At 38.1% G+C, this 19,258-nt stretch overlaps 1 protein-coding gene across 1 annotated transcript in view; it reads right to left on the bottom strand.

Annotated features, from left to right (window-relative positions):
* The window catches only part of Fap (fibroblast activation protein alpha), a 69,450-nt gene that overhangs the window by 43,346 nt on the left and 6,846 nt on the right, over nucleotides 1-19,258 (bottom strand). The window contains exons 3-9 of the mRNA XM_057755748.1: nucleotides 10,913-11,011; nucleotides 9,903-9,997; nucleotides 8,962-9,036; nucleotides 7,410-7,462; nucleotides 3,613-3,685; nucleotides 2,622-2,742; nucleotides 1,484-1,638 (exon numbers count right to left, since the gene is read on the bottom strand). Of these exons, the coding sequence (XP_057611731.1) occupies nucleotides 1,484-1,638; nucleotides 2,622-2,742; nucleotides 3,613-3,685; nucleotides 7,410-7,462; nucleotides 8,962-9,036; nucleotides 9,903-9,997; nucleotides 10,913-11,011 (671 nt within the window). The remainder of the gene's footprint in view (nucleotides 1-1,483; nucleotides 1,639-2,621; nucleotides 2,743-3,612; nucleotides 3,686-7,409; nucleotides 7,463-8,961; nucleotides 9,037-9,902; nucleotides 9,998-10,912; nucleotides 11,012-19,258) is intronic.

Raw genomic sequence — 19,258 nt, 5'->3', positions numbered from 1 at the left:
TCAATAACTCAATGCTTTTTGCCTTCATCTAAAGTGTGGTTCTCAACCTTCCTAATCCTCTGATCCTTTAATATAGTTCCTCATGCTGCGGTGGCTGCCAACTGTGAAACTATTTCCATTGCTACTTCGTAACTATATGTTTTCCACTGTTATGAATCATAATGTAAATATCTATGTTTTCCGATGGTCTTAGGCAACCCCTCTGAAAGGGTCACTTCACTCCAAGTGACCCACAGCTTGAGAATGACTAATCTAAAGGATGTTTGGTCTTTTTTGAGATTTCTTCAGTTCTTTGGAATTTTCTAATCTCTTCATCCAGCACTAAAGGTTTTAGTGTCTCTAGTTTAAAGAAACACGAGGACTTAGGTCCACACTCCCAGATAAGTGGCTGCCACTCCTCAATGCTGAGTGTCTTCACCTAGTCTTGCTCACACTGCTCTCCAGAACACCCCAGTTCTTTCAATTTTGAATTCTTAAGTATAAGGGTTTTCACTTCCAAGCAACTCCAACTTTTAATTTTTCTACACAGTCCTTGAGGGGACTCCTATCTCAACACGCATTTCCTATCTCCTCTCTTTTCTTAAAAGGCTTTTAACATAACATTATAATTCGACTTCTCTCTCTGGGTTGTCTTTGGCTTGTTTCAAAAGCCACTTTTGCAAATGCCACCACATCCATGCTGTCACATGTAGGGACCCATTGGAGTAATTCATGATTAGGGTTTGGCAAGTAAAAGCAGTAGGAGCTATGTATAAAGAAGCCACATTCTTAAAAAAAAAAATGTCTAATTCTCTTGCATGAGATAAATTCATTCCCTGATTTTTTGCTCTCACGCCTTTGTCTAAATTTAAAATAGGTAACAATGCTCCTTCCCTGTCCCTTGGCCATTCTGCTGCACGCTCAGGTCGTCTTCCAGTCTTGGAACTGAATAAAAAGTATGCATGGTATTTACCTTCATTTAATTACCTTAAAGAAGATGCATAGGCTCACAGACTTCACTGACCTGTCTACAAAAGATCTAATCATCCCCTGATGCTACCTGACCAAGTCCTCAAATTCAACATTTGAATTTCCCTTTTGGGTTTGCGTTTACATGAGAATTCAAGAAGGAATTTTGAAACAGAACTTTATCCTGAATTTGGAACATAGAATGAATATATATATATATATATATATATATATATATATATATATATATATATATTTAAAACTAAGTTAAGCTTGTTTTTCCTCCATGATCTAGACCATATGTTTTTTTTCAAAGATTCTGCGATGGATTTTTTCAAAGACTACTTCTTCCAGCATCGCCAGATGTCCAAAGCAACAGATGTCCACATAAACAATAGAGCACAGTACAGTGTTTGCTTTCCAGTGACAAGGACAAGTAACTTTGCAAATGTGTTGATCCCACCTCTATTCATGGTAATGATTGCTCATTCTGATATCAAGGGATGAAGGCCTCTATGAAAAGTATCCAGCATACCTTTGGGTATGGAATATTTATTGTTCTAGGATACTGTCCATCACCGTAATAGGAATAGGCAATAATTGGTATGTCCGAATCGTTAAATTCTGCATATGCCAAAAATTTTCCATTTGGAGACCACCAAAGAGCATACTTTGCAGCAAGCATTTCCTCTGAAAAATAAGTATTTACATATAATTTACAACTGTAGCTTATTCTTAAAATCATTGTCAGTACTTCTAGACAAATATTTATTGACTTAAATCATGTTTTTAATGTGGATGTAACATATGCCAGACTTTGGTTATTAAAAAATACTGTGAATTAAGAGGAACAGTTTAAACTTTATTCCACATCAGACGTCAATTAGCCTTGTTAGTAACTGCTGCTAATCACAAACGCAACATTTAAAATAAATAATAAACACATTGATAATAATTAATTTTCCCTTTAGGGCAATTAAAAAATAACTTAAAGTAGCCCTAATAGGCTAAGCTACAGACTTAGGTAGACAAGGCTGTCTAGTAAGTAGGCAATGCCTGAAGTAGACAAAGCAGACTGTAGTTTCACTGCCGAATGACATTGCCAGTGGAGGTTGAGTTTCATTCCTAAGTTTTTAAAGCCAGGGTTAGTGTGTGTGTGTGTGTGTGTGTTTATAAAAATATATGTATACATATATATTTTTAATGAAGGGAAGAGATAATAGATTAGAAGACCTCTTAAAATCCAATTAAGGCATGTGTACTACATATCTCGGAATATGGGTAAAATTTAAGAGGATGTCAATATAAAAAACTAAAAACATTCTCCTGCTGAATTTCATAGTTGTTTACCTTGGAGAGGAGGAAGAGTTCTTCCTTAAGCCAAATAAAAATGGGAAAACACATTAACTAAGTAACTGAGGACCATATTCTTTTTAGAATATAAGTATTATGTACTTTATTGTAACATTCAAAAATATCAATTCCACTGGTCCCTGATAACAAGATTTTATTCTTTAAGATGAGTCACTGTCTACTCACAACCTATTAACAGTTTCCAGAAGACCAGCCACTCATAAGAACAAGATTCCGTTCAACTAATTCCTACTAAATATATGAGAACATTTTCAACTTTAAGCCTGATACAGCAGGAGTAGAAAAGAAATATAACTTACCTTCATAAACCCAGTCTGGGATTCCATTAAATATTTTATTTTCTCTTCCAGTGTAAGTTATTTGAAAAGGTGGATCTCCTGGTCTTTGTTTCAAATAAATATTGTTTTGATATACATATGCCTAGAAATGGTAGAAAATTAGTGAATAAGTGAAAATTCTTTATCAAAATCTGCATTAGAAAATATCAAAATAAATACAATATTTGTTAAAGTTATTTCATATTTTTGCACATATACAAATGTATGTTTAACTATCACACTGTATAAAGAATGTGGTGATTATCTGTAGCCATTTTAACATGTCCACTTGAAATTTAAAGAACTATCAATATTATTGTAAAAAAAATTCAAATTGCTATCTACTAAAAAAAAACAGTAAAAATTTTTATTTAATTATTTACCTAATTTGTCTTTAAAGGGCTGGTAATTCAAATGCAAAAGGATCACAACTAAAATAATCTAACAGGTTAAAAATGTAATCAACTTACATTAACATTTTATGATTTTAAAAACATTCATCAAATAAAGTAATTTCTACTGCAAATATTTATTTTATTATCCAATACATAATTGTGCATATTGACAGGCAGTCAAACAAATCCCTGAATATTAGTAGCTAGCCAGATCTAATCTTTATATAGAGTCCTTAAATAAGAGATTGGACAAAATTTCATGTTGTCTGAAGCTAGTCTGGGAAACTTGTGAAAACCATATTTTTCCTGCGTTTTCTGGCACAACGCATTCTGGCTGAGTGTAAGGATAAAGTTTTTGAGTGCGATATTTAAAGAAGTCTATCCATGAGCTTTGGATTTTGCGGAATTCTCAAACGGGTTTCAATTTATCCAAACTCTTCCCGTTTTTAGCCACTGAAATAGTCATGATGTATCTTTTTTTTTTTTTCCTTTTAGGCAGGGAAATTTAACAAAGGCCAAAATAAAATGGCTCCTCTTTTATTTAAATGATTAAACACTTCTATAATCTAAACACTTACTAATTTACTCCCAACAGGCGACCAGCATAGATACTGAATTGGACGAGGGAGCTCATAGCCTCTCACAAATTCCCTAGAAAGAAAGAAAAACAAATATATAAAAACACAATTCTTGGCATTCAATATTTTAAAAAAATCTGCTTAAACAGAATAAGTAAACAAACCATTAAAATTAAGGACATCTCTAAGAAATATCCCCACTTCTACAAGTACAAAGGAGGAGTACATGGGAATCAGGTACAATAGCCATGCATAGTGACGGCCATCCTCCTATTGATTTAAAAGCCACCTAACTTGTCTGTTTTCAGAGCTTAACGATAACTAACACACCCACAGAGTGGGCCATCTAGACAGCATCTAACAGAGTCCCTCTATTTTATAGAAGGCCACTGTGAGACACGGAGAGATGACAATGGCTTTTACAAACTGCATTGCTGGTTCCTGGGCAGACCCCAGATAAAGCTCCAGTCATTTAACCCCTGAGACTGTAAAATTTGCACACACCAGACTAAGATGGTCGCCGATGTGCCTTCCAGCTCTGAGTTTCTATAATTGGGCTCAAGTTTAATATGTGCTCTTCCACATCCCCATTCACAACCCCCATCTCTGTGAATGCATATGAATTTCAAATTTTTGAAAATAAGATGCCATTTGACAATCTCCCTAGGGATCTGACTTGAAATCAGAAAAGGAAAGGAACATCTGATCTCGAGCTAAACTGAAAAACAGATCGTATGCTGGGCAGTGTGCCGTAAGCTTGCAAAGTTCTCCACCCGTGGGGAAATTTCAGATATTCTATTGGCCAAAAAAAAAAATCTTACTTTAATGTTTAGAGTCCTTCTGCAAGCTTCAGCTATGTGAATTGCATTGTGGAGCTCTTGTAGCTTTTCAATGAGAACACATTATGCCCTAGAGAATTCTAAGCTGCTGTGCTGAAAGTTTCGCTACTTGACAATCAGGGCTGTTTTTTGTGGGACAGCCTAGCAGTATCTACTCCTAAGGCCTATTTGAAGATATTCAGAAAGACCCCATTTCCTTTCTGCTTAAATCTCTGTCTCTTGCGCCTCACATTTGTCTGTCGGTTCTATCGTCCCCTCTCCCTCACACCTGGACACCTGTGAAGACCTGCCATGCAGTTTATCTTGTTTGAATTTATTATGTCACAGAGAACAATACCTAACACTGAGACAAACATTTAATAGGAAAATGTGATGCTCCTGAAAGAAGAAGATTATGACTTCTGGCAGCCAGAGGTCAATACATGAACACCATGCACATGAGAGGTCAAGGATATAATGGAGAGGTAAGGACACAGTTAAGGTAATCAGGCAGAAGCCATTCTTCATCTGGTTTACAATTATGTATCAAGTTAATGAGGGTATTATATTTGACTGACATTGTAACCCTGCCTAAATTAAAATACATTGTAACTGCCTAAGGTACAGAAAAAAAGCCTAACTTTTCTCTATGGAATTCAGTTAAGGCATGCAATAGCATAAACAATTGCAAGATGCAAATCCAGTTGCGTGTCTCTTTACTACTGGAAAGCCCTTGAGCTGTCATTTTGTACTTTTATGCATCACTGATGCCATGAAACATGGAGAAAGGGGATGTTTTATAAAAGCTCTCACCACGAATTCCCACATTGCTTTAAGCACAGCTATCTTTATTACTCCATACTAGACGTTTTTTTAATTTATTAAAAAATTTTGTTAATTTTTTCATACAATATATTTTGAGAATGTTTTTCCCCAGATCCTTTCTACCACCCAACTTGATATTCTCTTTCCCTTAAAAAAACCATGAAAATCAAAATTAAAATGAACAAGTAATGAACAAATAAGATTTTAAAAACTAAAATAAAACAAAAAGTCCCCAACAGCAACAACAAAAACTACAGATATTGTTCTGTGTTCAACTACCCCTGTGCATGAGGCCTACCCTAGAGTGCAGTTGATATACTCCAGTGACAGTCCATGGAGAAAAGTGATTTTCTTTCAGTGTCTGTGGGTATCAATTACAAATAGCTTTTTGGTTAGAGGTTTTAATAATCTTAAGAGGCAGGGGCATGGGATGAGTGGTATTTGATCAAAACTTGACTTTCTACCAATGAGCCATCTCCATCTGAAATGATATGATTTCACCTGGACAAAAGCATCTGCAAAATTAAAAAGTCATGGCGAAAATAGGAGACACACACACACACACAAACACACACAAACACACACACACACACACACACACACACACACACACACGCCCAGTGGTTTGACTAGATTTACTGCAGACAAGCTAAATAGGTAACACAGTTGCAGGACATAATCTTACCGAAGTCATTGTTAAGATATTAATAATCATCATTTTATTTGGGAATGTTTTCATTTGGGTGCTTTTCAATTTGTTAAACTTCAATATCAAGTATTTTTAAGTGAGTGACAAAACATTAAAAACAAGAACCCGATTAAGGCCTGAATAAAACTGTTCTGCAAGGCTACAAATCCCATCTTGCCAGACTGAAGGGTTCTTAGGAGTAGGGCTGGTTCTCTCCTCTCATTTGCATTTTTCTCTATATGCTTCTCGGGCTATAGAGCTCTGTAAATACCTTTTGCCTTTAGTGGTGATATCGAAACAGAAGGGAGACTCCAAATCCATTAGTGCAATTGAGACTATGTTTTAAAATCCAGGTCTTGCTTCTTTCCTGAACATTTTTTTTAAAAAGGAGGTGACTTTAAAAAAAATTATTTTGTTCCTTGCTAAACAAAAGGGGAAATAGCCCAGAATAAGCTTTTCAACACCTCTTCAAGACATATAATTATCCTTACTTTTTATATAATAGTAAAGAGGGTATCATATTAAGATGAGTAGCTAAACTAATCCATTTCCTCAATTAGCCAGAGTGAGTTGTCTGATGTGCAAATCCGATTGTGTCATTTCCTTAAAACCCTTCAATGGTTTTCTTTTGTCTTCAGAAATAGATCTGAGCTCTTTTTAATGGTTACCTAGCTATTATTGGCCCCTGTTTTCAGACCCCAAGTCTTTTCAGCCTGTAGACCCCAACCCTAGTAGGCAGCCCTACTCTAATCAGTTGACGTGAAATACTTAAGTTGTTTTTTCTGTTTTTTTTTGTTTGTTTTTAGCACTTTGTGTTCTCTCTGCCTGGATGATATCATATCATATCATATCATATCATATATCATATCATATCATATCTGTCTAGAATGCTGCCCTTCAATTTTCCTATACATTCATTTTTTTCTTTTAAATATTAACTATTTATGTAGTTGGAATGCACATAAAAATAAAGAAAGTAATATATAAATAACAATCTCTATTCCTTCTATAACTGAGAGATATTTAATGCTTTAAAGATTGAAATAAGCATTTTGAAATTTTAAAAGCAATCAGTTTTAAATCAATGAGTGGAGTGTATCCAGACAATGATTGTTGCCATAACTCCTATCTCAGGCCTCTTTCTAACGCAGTGGTCTCCTTCCTTAATATAGTTTCATGCCCATGCATTTAAAAAAAAAACTTTTATTACATGTTTTTATTTCCAAAAGTAGAACATCTATATTTCTTTAAATGAGAAAAGTCAAATATATCTTGTAAATATCATACACAATACTAGTCAAATCAATAGGAAGCTATATCATAGGAGGGTTCTCCTGTTTTGTGGGTTGACGTTTATTACAAACTACATGCGTAATATCAGTAACAAGATAATGTAGTCTTAAACTCAGGTTGGAGTTCAAAGTCTTAGAGTTAAGCCACATTAATAGTTAGCGGTGGTGCTTTACCCATTCCGAAGGTCATAGATGTAGTATGTCGCTGTGTATGAGTATCGCCAAAGCTGTTTGGAAGAGAGACAAAGACAGAGGACAAAGTTTTAAAGCTCAGAAAGCTTATTCAAATAATACTATGTTATGACAGATTCTCACTGGGCTCTAGGGGAGATGTGCTTCCGTGCAGAGCAGGGTTTTGTTTACTTTATACCTTTTTGTGGTTTGTTCAGGTCCCAGAGGACACCCCAGGATGATCTAACTTTTACTCCATTAAAAACCTGCCCAAAGTCATTTTCTAGTATAAAAAGCTATCCTTGACATACTTTGTCTTTAGAATAAAGGAGGACCCTGATGATGCTCATAGCCTCTAGCAACTGCCTAGAAGAAATTTCACCACACAGCCTGTTATAACATGTCTTCCTTTCTTTGGGTGTATATATTTAAACCATATAACTTGAAAAATAAATAGGAGAGTTTAGCTTAATAAACTTAATATTCCTCCTGAACAGAGTGCCCTTCATCTCCTTGAGTGCATGCTGGGATTAGTGAATATTGCAAGCATTGTTTTGGATTCTGTTTCTTAAAGGACTTTCAATCTTTTGACAAGCTCCAGCAGGTTAAAATGTGTATTTCTGAGGATTCAGGTCACCAGGGCTACTGAAGAACAAGCCCTGCCTGCACATCCTGGTAGGGGCTGAGTGACTTTCCCATCAGGAGAGGAAGGAAAGCTTGGCAGGGAGCTTCATCCCAGGGAAGATTTGAAAAATGTAGTCAAAGCAGAAGTTTGTTTTCTCTTTTCTCTTTTCTCTTTTCTCTTTTCTCTTTTCCTTCCTTCCTTCCTTCCTTCCTTCCTTCCTTCCTTCTTTCTTTTTTTCTCTTTATTTTTGATCAAAACAAAAGATCTCAAAAGAACTGCTAGAATTTGGATTTGAATGTAAGTTTCTTATGTTTTTGTTACATATGGAGAAAAGAAGTTAGATAACTATTGACTATCTAGCACTTATTCATTCAGGAAGAGAAAATTAACTACCAGTAACCCCAAAGGATTAGACTCTCAAATACATAAATCTGAGGCCTTTTCTATAGTATATTGACTATAAACTATTGCATTAATATATAACTTCATATACTACACCTTGACTCTTCCATTTGGAATTGCAGTGTAGTTTTGTGAGATTAAACTGCACAAGAATTGTCTAATGAGTTATGATGACAAAGACTTCTAGAGAGACCATAATAATTGTTCCCTTTCCGATGGCTATCAGTACGCCCAACTGAAGATTTCTCACCTCAGTTTAAAAGAAAATGGTTTCTGCTACTTGATAACCAGATAACGAGACTAAAATGCAATGTCAAATTATAAATTATTGTGTATGTTTCAGCAATGCTTTAAGGATTTATTGATTTATTGCATGTTTAGAGATAGATATAGACTTCTACTGGTAGGAACCCCCTCTCCTAGATTCACTAAATTTTCGTACTTTAATATACTAACCTGTATGTTAATGAGATAAATAATGTATGTGTATATATATGTATGTACATATCAAAATTAAGTAGTTGATACCTTTGAATAATCACTTTCTAGATATGCAAATTGCCGATCAGGTGACAGACCATAATCTGAAGCATTCACACTTTTCTGAAATTATGAAGAAGTTGGTTAGAATATAGAAAAAGGTGCCTAATATAAATTTTTTGTTCTTAAGGAGTATCACATTATTGATATACTCAAACGCAATTTCAATGCAATTTTTAAAAACAGATGCTAGACCTAGTACATATAAGGGAATTTACCAGACACTATGGGATGATATAATAAAAAAGCACAGCAATTTCAAAAGCATATAATATTAAACCTTACAAAGAGTGACAGTACAAATTAGCAAGTTATAAAAGTGATTCAGCATAGTGGTGCAAAAGCATTAAAGGGAGAGCAAAGGGATTGAAACAAGAGGATGATTGGTTACATGAACTACAAGGATATCCTGTGAGCTCAGAGTAAAGACCAGGTCTTTGTGGGTAGAGATGAAGGAGGCTGGAGAGCCCAAGAAGAAAGAATATGAACCAAGCATCATAGCTACCATCCACTGAACATCTAGCCTATGTTAAGCAATATCCTAAGCATCTTTCAATGTTATTTGATTTAATTTTTATATTAAACCAAAGAAGTATTATCACCCTCACTTTACAGTGGAAGAAATAGAGGCATTGCAAGTTGGTGTAGTGTAGTAACTTATCCAAAGTTTCTCAGGATAAAAGTTTCTCAGTTCACTTGACTCTAGGTTCCTAATTCATATCTTATGCTATATCACTTACATGGAAGGAAAAGATACTATGGAAGAGAGCAGAAGATGAGGGCAGTGGTTCGGTGTGTCTAGAAGAAGGCACTGGAGACGGAGGTGGGAAACGGTTGTAACCCCATCACCACTAAGAATTTGAATGTGGTCTTGAGTTGGTGGGGTGCTTGCCAAGGTTCTGAGGGGGTCATACGATGCTGATACATACCATGGTGCTATTACTCAAAATGACATATGATTCTCCTGTTTCAATATTATAAAATACTATGTTATCATCCGCAGACTGATGGAGATATTCTTGTGCTTTACATGCAAAAGAAAGCAAAACATAAAATGATGGCTCTTAAAGAAAATATTTGTAACAAAAGATCCCCCTCTGCTCCACAGATATGCCTCGCCTTCCTCCCTTCCAGCACAGAGAAGCTGGTCACAGGAGGACGAAACTGTGTTCTTTCTGCATCTCATAAAGATGACACATTTGCTAGATGGCACCCATGCAGCCTTTGTTAGAACGGATTCAGGGTGCTCAGAAGGAAAATGCCATCTTCTCTGAGCTACAAAGAGGACACACTAATTTGAAATGGTGAGTTTCTTTCGTAACACTGAAAACAAATCTTATTTGGGCTTTGTTTTGATTTACTGTAACAGATACTTTACATGAATTTTCTAAAGGGAAAAAAGGCAATACTCTACCATGATAAATGAACTTTTATTTGCACAAGTACAATGCAATCTCTTTAATCTTACCATTTCTTTGGTTAGACCTCTTTGACCATGCTCTAACATAAAAACTAGGAATATCAATTCTGCAACATTTAAAGGTTTATTTTTTGTCAGGGAAGGAACTGGCTTGCTCTTAGGTAGTCTAGATTAACGATAGACTCCGCCACCCCTCCCCCCCTTTTGGGTAAAATTCTCTTGATTCCTCCAAAATAAGGCCTGTTTCCTCTCCCAGAAGCAACTTCATTAACTGACAATATCCCACACAGCATTCCTAACTTTTGCTTTTCTGCTAAGATTTGGGGTAGCTTTATAACAATTGAGCAAGCCCAGAATGAATGGTGGTGCAAAAAGTTCCCTGAATCTTCTGAATAATCCATCTCTGTTCACTTCAAGTGATGAATAGGAGCTCCAGCTATTGAAAAAGTATCTTGGCACTAACAACAAAAAGAATGTATATTTTACAAACCCCCAGAAGATAAGACATGATTCATTTACCTGAAATCCAGTTTGGAAAAAATGTTTTATACGAGAATGTTCCATTTAAAATATCCTTCAGAGTGAGAGCTCTCCTTGTGTTTCTTTCCGGGTTGTGGACTTAGGGGAGTAAGAAACATATTATTAGAAACAAGGTTAACAGCCCAATTAAATTCTAAGCTTGTCCTTCATCTGTTCTTACTCAGGTATGGATAGGTTCTGCCATTGCAAAGTGCCTGTTGAACTACTAAATGGTGTGTTTGCTGACAGGCAACCCAGACCTAGGGAGTGTGCTGGTGGCCTGGGAGGGATGCGTGGGGGTCGTATAGAGGAAGGAGAAGATTTCGGGGAAAACAGGGATTTCATCCAGCAGTAAAAATAAAACCCATACAGGACTTCTAGGCAGGGAGGTGAGGTTCCAACAACTCCGGACCTCACAGAACCAATCTTGTTCTGAAGTACTGCCGAACTTCACACAGCCTACTCGGTCTCCACAGAGTTCGGCAGTACTCCCTCGCTTGTGAAACCTGGCTCCGTTTCCTGTTCATTGTTCAATGATGCATTTTAGAATCCCACTGGGACGAATGAAATCAGCCAGAATTCTTACCCTCTGAAATCTTAAGAAGGGCCCCACTGAACACACTTCTTAGCCCTGATATAAACTCTTACGAAAAGAAACGACCAGGAGCACCACAATAAGTATCTTAAAAAATTTATGTAAAACCAACCTTACATAGCTCACAAACCACAGGAAAATTTCTTTTATACATGAATCCATCTAAGCAGTTGTATTTTCAAACATGAGTTTATTTCCTCGGAAGCTCAGCAGAGAGCCTCAGGACTGTCAGGTTAAGCCAAATGGGCAATAAGGCGATGCCCTCCCCACATCTCTTCATGGCCCTGCTGCCCTTCTCCCTCCATCCCACGTGTTCCTTCTCCAGGCCACCGCTTAGAACCTCAAAGTTACAGGAAAGCCCAATACCTCAAAATAGCATTTATGAGTCTGGCATTCGCCCAGGTGAAAATAAAACTGTTGAAGATGAGAACCATAATATTATCCTTCTGCTAACAGTCTTGCATAGCTCGCCGCGACTCTCATTATAAAGATAAAAATTCTCAACTTGGACTACAGGTTCAGGCAGGTCTGGAACAGCTTTTGCTATCAATCTTTCCTGCTCCTCCATCATTATAGTCGTGAGCCCAAACATGCTGGGTTTTATTTCCAGCCCATAACCACCTGTACGAGTCCCTTCTCTGTTGCTGTGATAGACTGCCCCGACCAAGGCAATTTAAGGAGGAATATTTTGTTTCATGATTCCAGAGGAACAAGAGTCCATCATGGCAAAGAAGGGATGTGGCAACAAGTTATAGGCATGGCAACAAGAGCAAGCTGCTGAGAGCCCACAGTTCTAAATGGAAGCCTGCAGAAGAGAGAGCAAACTAGAAATGGTAGAGGCTTAGTCTCGAAGCCTACACCCCGCCCAGCGATGTACTTCCTCCAGCCAGGCTGTACCATCTAAACCTTCTCAAACCGTGCCGCCGACGGGGAACCATATGTTCAAATGCAGGAGATTGTGGGGGAACTTTTCTCTTTAAATCAATACACCACCTCTGTCTCTTTGCGGGGCTTCCGCACATCTCTCACAATCCTCCGTCTTTGTCTCACGATTTCTATTTAGGCTTGAATGTTTGATTTTAGTCTTCTACTTCTGAGAAGCCCTTCCTGACCCTCTCATGCAAGTCAGGTTTCCTTTCCACAATCTCCGTGCATAGGCCACTTTATTTTAGAGAAGCTAAATTTGAAATTATATGAAATTAATGGCTAAGTTCTCTTATACCATGCAACCCAAATGGTTGCCATAAGTCTGGAAATTTTGATTGCCATTGCATTTTTTTGGTGTCTAATAGACATAGATATTTAATAAGTGAGTGTTTATTAAATTACATAGAATGAATGTATACATGAAATGAAGGATGGATGGAGGCATGTAAGTATGAGTGGGTGGGTATATATTCTTCATTAATTATATTGCTTTGGTGGATCTCTGCAGCCCTACTTTGCTCACATAAAATACAAGGGATCTGTCCACACAATACTGGCAATCCCATTCAGTCATACTAGACTACACTAGGAAATGCGGGGCTCAGTTTGCTTTATTTACCTTGAAGTAACAGTCATGTGTGCGTGCCCTGTAATCACAGCTAAGTGGTTAATTGAACAGTAGCGTCCTCGGCTATTTTAATCTATTCCTACAGATGTGCATATGGCCCACAATCTGATTATGGCCATGGGTTTGGTTATTGTGGTGGTTTAAAAGGAAAATGTTCCCCCATAAGGCTCAAGTATTTGAATACTTGGTCCTCAGCAGCTGGCACTGTTTTAGAGATCACAGAACGTTCAGGATGTGGACCCTGGTGGGAAAATGGACTTTACTGGGGAGGCATTAAGAGTTTATAGCCCCAACCTGCTTCCAATTCCACCACCCCTGCTTTCTATATATGAATGGGATGTGACCAGTCAGATGTTGAGCACCCTGCTGTATCCCTTTCCCTTTCTTCCGTACTCCTTTGAAGCAGAATCTCTCTCTAAAACTGAAGCGTGACTGTTCACTCTCCTGTCTCCACCCTTTGCAATACCTGGTTTCAGACACACAGGATTATACCCAACTTTATTTATTTATTTATTTTTTTATGTGAGGCTTGAGGATTTGAACTTAGGTCTCCATGATGACAGAGTAAGCTGAACTGTCTCCTCAGCCCAAAAGTATTCTTTAAATACCCCTGCTGTGTGTGTGTGTGTGTGTGTGTGTGTAAGAGACACAAGGGGAAGTCACAAGTTAATGCTGATGCTTTCCTTTATTCTCTGCCTCGTTTACTGAGAAAATGGTTGTTAGTGAACCTGGAGCTTGCTGCTCCGGCTAGTCCCCAATATCCTTCTGCCTCTCTACCACAACACTGGGGTGGCAAATGCTTGCCACCAGTGCCTAGCCTTCGTGTGGGTGCTCATGAACCAGACTTGGTCCTCCTCTTTGTAAAGTCATCTAGTCAGTCACTCAATAAATTATGTAGATCAGTGTTTCTCAAGTACTTTGATCCCTGGGCGTTTTTGTTTGTGTTATTGTTGAAACTGAACTAAATCACAGTTTTCTCAATGCCGAGCTACCTGAGCCCATGATATAAACAATGAAAGCACACTTTTTTTCTAACTTATCAAAATGCATCAGTCACTCTTGGAATTATTTGGCTATTGTGCAGCTCCTGAACTGACATGTTACCGTTACTGTTGTAAATAAAATTAGTACCAATTTGACATGTATGGCCAATTTTTCAAAGTATTTTAAAGACCTAGTCATTTTCTTTTTTGTATGATTATTGGTCACCTGGTACTTATTAGATTACGATACAGAAAGGTTGCACTTGATAGAATATTTCATATGATTTCCTAGTTAGTCACTTATTTACATGGGCACATAGTGGTTACAAATGCCAACAATCTATTTAGAGAAGCTAGCATATGTCATATTATGGCTCAAAATATCAGTAAAGTATTTAAGTAGTATTACTCATGCCATTCACTGCCAGAATGAGAACAGTACTTACCTCCAACCAAGCATGATGCACAACATATGTGTGCAGATGAGGGATAAGGCTCATGGCATAAACTGAGGTAGGAAGATCATTTCTAACTTCATGGCTATGTTGATTTTAGGCTGGGTACCACTACATCACTCCCTGGTGGAGTAGGGGGAGGATTTGAGGTTTTCTTTTGCTGGGATATACCAAGCATCTGTAACTCAGTGGATGCTGGATCTCTCCTCTAGGATGTTGCATCAAATTACATTAGAGTGTATATAAAACAATAAAGATTGTGTGTGCGATGCTCACTGCACCATCGACTGGCATCTGCCACCTGAAACATCCTTGGTGGAGCTGTGCCACCGCATCGCGGCAGTATTGAACATGTGTGTTTTTCATGTTCCTTGAGGCTTAGAATTCCAACCACGAAGACAGATGTCATGCTTGATGTTTATGACTGACATGTGCCTTACACAAAGCAGAAACACAAGAAATAGCTTTAGGTGGAAAAAAATTAACTATGTTTACTGTATCTTCTACTTATGTGTGCCTTCATTTAAATATTTACCCAAATTTGGTCCTTGGAGTCTTGTGGAATGCTACTTAAAAGCTAGATTTCTATGCATGTAGCAGAGGTATTCTGGAGACTGAGGTAAGAAAATAGAAAGTTCAAGGCCTGTCTAGGCTACTGAATGTTCTCATGGTCAGCCCAGTCAACTTAGTGAGATACTGAGTCTAAATAAAAACATAAAGAGTAAAGGACTATGTATGTAACTCCGAGGCTGAGCTCTTGCCTAACACGAAAAATGTACAGAGTTCACTCTTCAGTACTGCAATGTACAAAGAAAATGGGTTTCTAAAACCTAACATGGCCACTTCTGTTTATCATTCTAGGGCCAGGAAGGCTCAGGCAAGGGAATTTTTATGACTCCGTGGTTAGCCTAGGCTACAAAATGATTTCCAGGCATGTTTGAGTTACTGTGTGAAACTCTGCCTCAAACAAAACAAAAGAAAACAAAACAAGTAACTAAACCCAAAAGACCTGAAGCAAGCAAGTCATTCAAGCTCACTGAAGCAGAGTCTCTGGCTGGGGTCTGGTAGGGTAATTTTTTCCATGTTTCTGGATGATTCTTATGTGCTTCACTAAATCTGCTCTGTTAATGTATCTCGTTACAATCATCAGATCTGCTTCCTGCCTACAAATTCCCGGGAGCTTGTAAGGCTGTATAGCAATCTCCATGTTACGGAGAAGACTACCACCAGACCAAGCAATGGCTGTGACTCTCAGGAGATGTGTATGGTCTCTTTCAACATTTATGTTCCTGTGCATTGCCTGCAGTGGACTTTTCCTTCAGGCATACTCTCCTTCCTGACTACAAAGAAAAGGGGAAAGGCAAGCTGATTGATTCTGCTCCAGGTTAGATGTAATATATCAGGGAAAGCATTCTGGTCATTGATTGTGGAGAGAGAGAGAGTGTGTGTGTGTGTGTGTGTGTGTGTGTGTGTAAACAATAAAACACACTAAACAAATTCGAATCATTATTCCATTAAAATATCTCATTATTCAAATTTTTGAATGAATAAATGGACTTTCTAACCATTTTCTAAACAATCATAGATGCTGTAATATAACCATTGGGTGATTTTAGATTGGCGGCTTTGCGTTTGTGGTTCCAAACTCTGATGGCTTAAAAGAAATAGAGTGTAACTATCAAAGCATATTTATCGGCTCTGCACAACTGACACTTGCCCATTTAACACTTCATCCTTGGCTGTGCCCTTAAATTCAACTTGGCTCATCTTTAGCATAGTTATTCATACAGCACTTAAATGCCCTAATTAGCCATGCCTTAATTACTTGAATTTTCAACATATTAAGCAAAGATGAAAGTTAGCTCAATTATTTATTCAAGAAATTACAACTCATGAAATGATTCACAAGGAAGTAATGAGCCATGGTACTCCTAATTCTTCCTGAAAACGCTGTGTTTTTATGAGGCTGTGTCTGCCATTTAATTGACTAGTCCTAAAAGATTGAGAGTGTGCACCATAGTAGAAACATCCAATCTTTGTAGGCACATTTTGTCAGGAAGCACAAGAAGAGTCATACCATCTTAAGTGAGCACACAATGACAGGCAGGTCTTTGTGTTCTTATTTTTGTGAATGAGTTGGGATTGATGCCACAAGGCCACTCCATGGAAGACAAGTGGCCACAGAGCATCCTCCTGACAGCTCTTCAGAGAGTCTACTTAAGAGGGGGCACCATCCTAACCATTCGAGTGGGTCCCGCTTGTTTCTGGAGTTAGTCCAAAGGAATAAGTGCAGGATACGTCTGGGTAAAAAATATACTTAAAGCTGTTTAAAATTAAATATGAGTGAAGACTACTGCTTTTCTGGGGGAGGGTCTGAAGTAATAGATTTCTGTCAGCAACAGGTGTATTACAACTGACTAAGCAATCTCTCACTTGCGTCTATTAAGACCTCACAGTGCTCCTCTGAGATATAGACTGTTGTGAACACTAGTTGTAAGTTAGGAAGTAGAAACTGGAGGCTAACTAACATGCTTAATACATCACAAACTTGGATTTTAAATCTATCTGTTTAGAGAGGCTGAGCGCTTTGCCATCATAGTTTAATATAAAGGCACACTTGTCGTAAAACAGCAACAACTATGAAAATTAGAACAGGAACCAAACAACAGGCAAGAAGGAGAGTAATTATTCTCTGAAACATAGATGAAAAAAAAAACACGAAGAAATCTGAGCTGACTTCCAGCAAAGACATTTCTAGCCTAGAGTACTTACTGTCTGGCTACAGAGGGCAGGAGCTCTTTATCTTAGAAGGTAGCAACCATACTGAAGAACAAGTCTTTCAAAGGAAGCATAAAGTTTTTCTATCGTGAGCTTTTTAAGATCACGGGACTGGGTCAGCATCATGCATAAGAGCAGCATGCAAGGACCTTCTTGAGATTCATAAACACAAAGCCTTTCTTTGTCTATTTTAAGACTCAGTTTCCTTTGGCAGCACACCTTCTAACTTGAGTTTGAGATTGTAGGGTAGCTCCTTCATTGCTGCTGTGCATTGCCCATGACCTGAGGAGTAGCCACATTCTGAAGTCATTTCATTCTCCCAGTATAGTTTTTGGGGACATACCTGTGGACCAGTATCACACTTGAACCCCACTTCTCTACACCCCAGACTCCTGTGTGTTCAGCTCCTTAACATCTTCATTTATACTTCAGAATTAGTACAGCTAGAGGTGTGACTCGGAGGTAGAATGCTTACACGCATACTCACATACACACAGAGACATAGATGGGAGAGGGAAGGGGACTGAGAGAAAATAACAAAAAAGAAAAGGGAAGAGGGGGTTAGAGAGATTGCTCAGTTGTTAAGAACACTGACTGCTCTCCAGAGGACCTGAGTTCAATTCCCATCACCTAGTGGCAGCTCACAACTGTAACTCCAGTTCCAAGAGACCTGAAACCCATGTCAAAAATACCGATGTACATAAAATAAAAATAAATAAAATTTAAAAAAATGATCTAGGGTCTCTGCAAGGCATGGTGGTACATGCTTTTAAAAAAGAAAGAAAAAATGAAAGAAAGGAGCAATACCCAGGCTCCTTTTCCAGGTTCCTCTCCATAAATGGCACTAGCCGCCATGCACACATTCCTCCATTGAAATGACTGGGGCTGATCCTTGACCTCCCCTCTCCCCTTGGTCTTTGTTCGGCAACCAGACCTGAAAGCTCGTCTATGATGTCTCTCTCTGCTCTGGCTGCTCTCCTCTGTTCCTTTTCCATGCCACATTGCAGTGGACAAGTTATTTCCCTGCTTTTTCCATTCCGGGCATTTTATTGTGGCTTTGATTGGCAGTTTGCTGATGATGACTGGTGTTGAGCACCATCCGCGTGCTCATTAGCCCTTGTTAATTTTCTCTGTATATCCCGTAGACAGACTTTCGGTCAGTGTATTTCCCTCTTTACTGTGAATTGTTATGGTCTTTATAAATTTCTCTCCCCATTTTGTGAACGCTCTTCACTTTTGTGATGTTATTCTTGGCAACTTAAAAGTGTTAACTTTGGAAATGTTTTAGTTTACCTATTTTGTCTTTTGTAGTTTGTACTTAGGGTCAGAGTTTAGAAATCATTGCTCCACCCAAGGACCTAGATATATTCCCTGGGTTTAGAGAGTTTGAATGGACTTTGGCCCACTTTGAGTTAATTTTTTCAGGGTGTGAGGGCAGAGCCCATGCTTTTGGATATGGACATCCAATTGCTCCAGCTGAAGTTTCTGTTAATATTTTCCTTCACTGATTTTTCAAGGTAGCTATAAAAGTTAATTAACCATTACTGCAGAATTTTCTTTCTTTTAGGAAAAAAATTCCTTTATGTGTGAGTGTGTGTTTGTGTGTGTGCGCGCGCGCAAGCATGCGTGCATGCATGGAAGAGAGAGAGAGAAAGAGAGAGAGAGAAAGAGAGAGAGGTTATGATGTGTTTGTAGAGGTCAGAAAACAACTTCTGAATGTCAGCTCTTGACTTTCACCTTCTTGAGCCAGAGTTTCTCTTGTTGTTCTGCAGCAAGATATCTGGTCAATGAATACTCAGCTGATTCTACTATATCCTTTTGGGATTACAGATACATGCCACTCATCCTGTTTCTTATGTGGGATCCTGCACCAGGGTATCAAATGCAGGAGGTCAGGATGTACTGATAAGAGCTTCCACTCACCGAACCATCTCTCCACCATAACGCTCTACTTGTGTACTATCTTAGTTCATAGATGCA

Source organism: Chionomys nivalis, chromosome 22 (genome assembly GCF_950005125.1).
Source record: "Chionomys nivalis chromosome 22, mChiNiv1.1, whole genome shotgun sequence".
Taxonomy (NCBI): Eukaryota; Metazoa; Chordata; class Mammalia; order Rodentia; family Cricetidae; genus Chionomys; species Chionomys nivalis.
This window is presented reverse-complemented; position numbering and strand designations above follow the sequence as displayed.